Raw genomic sequence first — 6015 nt, 5'->3', positions numbered from 1 at the left:
ACTAAATGTTGAATTGGGACCTACCTTAACTATTCAATACTTATTTTATTATACTAGTATCCGAAAAATTAGAGCGGCACACCTTTTCCTGAATAGATATGTATGGTCATTGATTGTCGAAGTGTCAATAGTGTGATTTAAGGTACCCAGCCAGTTACAAATTCAAATGAATATGTCAACGTATTCTGTTCTGCAGTAACCTGGAGTAAAATGTATTTATTTTAAATCAGGATTTTTGGATCCGTGCCTAAATCTATAAATAGATAATTGTTTTGATCCGGTTGCCTCACTGGATACGAGGAAGCCGAACGGTTAAATATTTTGATATTTTCCTTTATTTGATGGTGTGAAAGGAAACAGAAAACTATATGTGAACATAGTCAGATGGTGAGTTGTTGTTTTAGATACATTAGATGGCCGTAATTTAGTAAGATTATGGTTCTTATTTTGTTTTGTACTGGTGTCAGCTAATTATAGAGTTACCTCCCTTAGATTGACAGTGCGGACGAGAACGGCTGGGAACATCTGACTGATCCAGTTCTACTTCATATATTCTCTTATCTGGACAAAAATGAGTTAAATAACGTGTGTAGAACGTGCAAGGTACATATATATTGTTTTCTATGATTCGCTTGTCTGTAATTTTTCTTACCGTTTTATAGAACATCATCCTATTATTATTATTTTATTTATAAAATCTTATATAAGATCATGTATAATTATGTGTATTTGTTTTATGTATGATGACATGATACCAAATAAATACTACTACAATGTACTACTACCGTCACACAACCCCAATTGGGCCAATATCGTAAATGACCAACTGGTAACTAATAAATAAGCAAAAAAACCAATGGGGTCCTATCTTAAAAACTTTAAATAAAAAATAATAATACAATGTTCCATCAATAAAGCACTATGATAATTTTTGGCACAGCTATTTTAGCATTTTAAACATCTAAATTGAGTTAAAATATGATAACATTGACATTATCAATAAAATAATAAAATATATTTTATAAACTATTACTGAAACATAAAAATTAAAAGAAAACTTTGTCACAGTGCATTTTAAAGCTAGATATTATCTAAAACATAAAAAATGAATTATTTATATTTCACATAATTATTTTTTTTTTTTAATAAATCATCAATGATTATTTCCTTGATTTGAAAAAGAAAACACGTCTATATTAATTATCATTTCTTGTGCAATGGGACGTCGTATTTTTTATAACTCTCCGTTGAGTCCAACTTTTCTATCATTTGCTTTCCTTTATATTTGTTGTTCCGTTGTTTTATATGGCACGTCAAAATCACAAAAAATGAGCTAAACATGTATAGTTTCACAGTCGAGGTTTATCGATTGTAATTACTAAACTATATAGTTTGCGTACTATAAACTATAGTTAACAGCGTTAATCAATACTAGTATTTTACATCTGTAAACCATAGTGAACGCGATAATCTATGTTTCAGAACCGTAAACTTTACTGAAACACTGAAAACAATTTAACAATCGTTTAAAGGTACTTGGACACAGATTTGAAGTTAATATTTTTTGTATAATATCACGAATTATATATTTTGATAGCATTTCACACAAAAATTAATAAAAATCTTATTTCATTTAAAAGTTATTAAAACTTTAAATTTTTTGGCGGGTTTGTTTGACACATCCTTGCACGTTCACAAATTTTAACTTTATTCTTAATCCTTAGGAAAAGTGGCAATATTGTTGATTAATGCGAAATATTAAAACTTTAATGCAGAAAAATAATTTTATTTAGAGTAGAAATGTTAGAAAGCAAAAATCCTTCAAAAGTATCGTAATTCCGTTGTGTACAGAGTTTAGCAAATCGAGCACACTCGTGTTATGTACACAGTTTTTTTTTTTTGTAAACAGGACAAGAGCCTGTTATTGTTTAGTGTTTACGATTCACCGGGTGCGTTCAATCGCCAAAGTCTGTTTACCACAACTGCACGGAATGACAAAATATTGTGTTTTTTCTTTTTTTTTTTCTTTTTTTTTGCTTTCGAACATGTCTACTCTGAATTTTCTGGATTATAGTATTAATATTTTTCATTAATACACAACAAGATTGCCACTTTTCCTAGGGATTAAGAATAAAGTTAAAATTTGTGAAAGTGCAAGGATGTGTCAATCAAACCCGCCAAAAAAATTAAAATGTTAATAATTTTAAAAGATTTTTAATTAATTTTTTTGTGTGAAATGCTATTAAGTCGTAATATGATAGAAAAAATATTAACTTCAAATCTGTGTCCAAGTACCTTTAAATATTATAGTTTTACAGATGAAAACTTTTTTGAAAAAATTTTGAAGAATAAGCGCTAGGACTTCATAATCAGACCTTCTTTTGGATACCAAGAGTTTGACTAACTATTTGTTAACTAAAGTTCACGGTTTGTAAATTACAGTTAACAGTCCACGTGAGTCGATAAACCTAGTCTATCAACTGTGAAACTATGTTTAGCTCATTTTTGTGAATTTGGCTTTCCATAGTTTTACGTCCCACTCGACTCTTGAGTATTTAATTTTCACATATTGTGGAGACGCGAGCACTTTCCGCTGCACATCGAGGCTATGTTACAACACAAAACACGAATTTTGAGAAAAAAATATAGTCTTTTTAAAAAATTGAGAGTGCATTGGTTTTGTCTCAAATTTGAGGCACTTTATAAGCATTTTCAAAGAGTGTTGATTTTATCCCAGTTTTAACGCACTCTGAAAAATGTTGTTTAACGTGCGTAATTTTCAAAAATTGCGTTGGCACAAGGCTATAGACCTCTATTCGCCACCTATGGCATTTGAGCAGTGAGATATTTTTTTTCACCAACACTCACTACAACACGGTACCTCGGTTTAGATTGGGATTCGAAACCAAGGATCGACTCCGAAACCAACGGGCGAATGGGAGGGGGTGGGAAACTACTACTAGTACGCAAAAGTTCCCCGACAACCCAATAACCCAAATAAAGAAAAAGTTGTAATATGTAGACAAATCCATAAAAAATGTTTTGTTTGTCGAACACTTATAATCGCAAAATTATGGTATAATGACATTTTATGTTCGCTTAAAATATGCTTTATGAATGTATTCAACAAACGCTGTTCCATGTATAAGATAAGATAAGATAATTTTATTTTCCAATTTTGGGCCCACAAGGCATAAAGGTTCTTTTTACAATGTATATGTACAATTAAACTAAATTTAGGAGACTCAAATACACCAAATGCAGTTAGTTTTCTTTCGGTAGAATTGGTATCGAATAGCCCAGGATGAAAGCTTATGGAAAGAATTAACATACAGGAATTTAGGATGTCGTTACTCTCGACATGACGTCAGCTGGAAATCGGAATTGAAACGACTGACTTACCATGCCCCCACCCATCTTCATCAAACGTGTGAGGGTCACGTGGATGAAATCTACTACGTCTGCTGTTCTAATAGCGGCAAATTCCTAGCTACCTGTGGAGCAGACGGTATTGTAAAGGTAAGTCAAACAAGAAGAAGAAGAAGAAAGCTACATGACTTCTTTGGCATGACGTGATTCGTATTCTACTCATGTGACTGTTGTAAATTAGTTGAATTTGATTCTTCGAGGAATATTTCTCAAATATTCAACTTTTTTTTAACTTTTTTATCATTCAGTATAACATAATTCACAAATATTGCATGCAGTCAAGGGGTATTATAGTATTTGAAGTTTTTCGACCCTTCAAAAACCAATGTCAACGTAGGCTACAAAATGTTTTTCCTGGGGAAGGGGTGGGGGTAAAATTTACGACGTTACACTTAATTTTATAAATATTTTTAAATTGAAAATGATTTCTTGTTATTTACAAAGGTATGGAAATATGGTCCCAACACGGAGCTTTTACACTCCAGTCAAGTTGTGGATCCGCCGTCCTATGCCAACTACGTGGAGTTCAATGAAGCTGAAACGCATCTAATCGTGAACTGCATGATGAGGGAGGAGGGCGGATTACAAGTCGCACTGGCCGTGCTCGCCATTGAAAAAGGTAATTCTTGGTTCCCCCACCTGTAGATTTTTACAGAACATGTCACGTACCTGTACATTTGTATGTGGGATATAACAATTTAGATTTGACATTATCTGTGTAGGACTTGCAGTGGTGGCGGCGAGACAATCTTGGTTCCCTAACTTTAGAGGAACTTGGCTGACTAACGACACTTTCCTTCTAGCCGATGTATTGGCGTACTTTTTCTCTAATGATAATGTGAAGTTAGTCGGTTGTAAGGTGAGTAGCATTTAATACAGGTACTTAATTACTGTTTCTATTTTAAGTTTAAATTAACATTCGGTTTCTTTCATTCAATCAGTTCTATGAGGAAGAATTGGAAAACCCGGAACTTTATGAGCGCCCTCTTTTAGAAAATCTCACGGATGACAATGTGGAATTATGGACTCTACTAGAAATGGTACGCGATGAGTATCGACCCCATTTAGTGAAGGTCATAGAGTGGTCCAAATGGAACCAAGATTCTCCAATCGAACGCGTGGAGACTTCCCGCCCAGGGGATAGGGTGGTGATTATTTACCAACAAAGTCTGGAGTGGGACATCGTACACAGACTGGTGTTCTATAAAGTGGACATAGACTGTGAGACCCCCAGTGTTACAGAACCGATCAAAATAATCATGATCAACAGCGGGTGTCTGGGAGTCAATCTCTCGGCGGATCACAGGTAAGGAATGAGTGGTGACCATTCAATTTGACGGGGGGTGTTCGGAGTGATATTTTATGTTTATTACAAAATTACTAATACAGTTTTACTAAGTATACTACTTGTTATTCCAATGCATACAGGTACGTCGTGTACAACTTAAGAAGGGTGTGTATAGACGGCGATAACAGCTGGTACGAAAAAGATGTCGACACAATGGTGATCAATTTAGCAAATATTGGAGAAAAACCGGAGGTGTTTGAAGGAAACAAGTCTTTAGAACAGTCAGCAACAATATTTTACTTCTTCCCTAGCATTTCTTCTGATTTCCTTGCAAGGTATCTATCATTTCTTATTTTTAAACAATCTTTAAAATATCCAATGTCTTATTTCCGTATTACAGTGTATTTTTATTTGTTTCTTTTGTCCAAAAAGCGGATCTGAACAAGACGTTGCTTTTCTTTGGGATCGTCATTCGAAACACGTGATCGCTACATTACCTCACACACTTCCGGATCCGAAGAATGGAGTGAGTGCCGTTGCCTTCCATCCACGTGACCCGGAAGTCTTAATTAGTGTAGCAGATGATTGTAGAATTAGGATATGGATGTCCAAAAACAGGGAAAGACAATTTAAACAGCAGAGTGATATACCAGACTGTGATTATACCTTACAAAGTGATGTTTAATGTAAGCCATAAACTCAAACTCGTTCTGCTTGATATCACAACGTCAGGCGTTTTTAATGTAGTTCTTGTATACTTACTGCCAATAAATTATGGAATTAAAATTTAAGTTTTGACTATGAGTTAATGTGGTTTCTTCCTCCGTATTCCTGACGTCAATGGTGGAAATAAATATCGAAATACTTAGTACTATAGTGGAAAATGCGGGTTCGCTTACCGGTTGCATCAATCCAAAAGGACCACACGATTTGGAAATGATAAAACCACAGGCAACTGAATTTTTACCAATCAGACGCTCAATAAGACAAATATCGAAAACGTCTACCCTCTCTATATAAAATGAAATAGCCTTCGGTGATTCTTGAGAAAAAAGATTTTTTTCTATGTATTTGAATGTACACTTTGATACCCTATCGTTGGCCCCACGCAAGATTTGAATAATTTAGAATCTGCACTACCTCAAAATGCGTCTACAAAATATTCAATTCTCTGTTCCAATAGTTCTTGAGCACACCAGATAGTGTTTTTACATTTTTTTTGCCCATTTTTGTTCCCCGCTGAAAGTGGAGGATAATGATTTTGGTCTGTCTGTCCATCTGTTTGTAGCTCTGTCTGT

General features: G+C 34.2%; 1 protein-coding gene across 1 annotated transcript; it reads left to right on the top strand.

Moving 5' to 3' along the window:
• Positions 1-296: 296 nt before the first annotated feature.
• LOC134280267 (F-box/WD repeat-containing protein 5-like) lies at positions 297-5515 on the top strand. The gene is made up of 8 exons (XM_062762670.1): positions 297-387; positions 493-603; positions 3283-3519; positions 3874-4048; positions 4152-4288; positions 4371-4735; positions 4858-5052; positions 5150-5515. The coding sequence occupies exons 1-8, from the start codon at positions 385-387 to the stop codon at positions 5400-5402; spliced, it is 1476 nt and encodes a 491-aa protein (XP_062618654.1). The 5' UTR covers positions 297-384; the 3' UTR covers positions 5403-5515.
• Positions 5516-6015: the final 500 nt, after the last annotated feature.

This window comes from Saccostrea cucullata, unplaced genomic scaffold, assembly GCF_032062105.1.
Source record: "Saccostrea cucullata isolate Sc308-1 unplaced genomic scaffold, CSIRO_AGI_Scuc_v1 ctg5913, whole genome shotgun sequence".
Lineage (NCBI taxonomy): Eukaryota > Metazoa > Mollusca > Bivalvia > Ostreida > Ostreidae > Saccostrea > Saccostrea cuccullata.
The sequence above is the reverse complement of the archived record's forward strand: the minus strand, read 5'-3'. Positions and strand labels throughout refer to the sequence as shown.

Coding starts and splice junctions, on each gene's coding strand:
- LOC134280267 (XM_062762670.1), top strand. Junction 4,736..4,857: donor AATCTCTCGGCGGATCACAG/GTAAGGAATGAG, acceptor CAATGCATACAG/GTACGTCGTGTACAACTTAA. Junction 5,053..5,149: donor TCTTCTGATTTCCTTGCAAG/GTATCTATCATT, acceptor TTGTCCAAAAAG/CGGATCTGAACAAGACGTTG.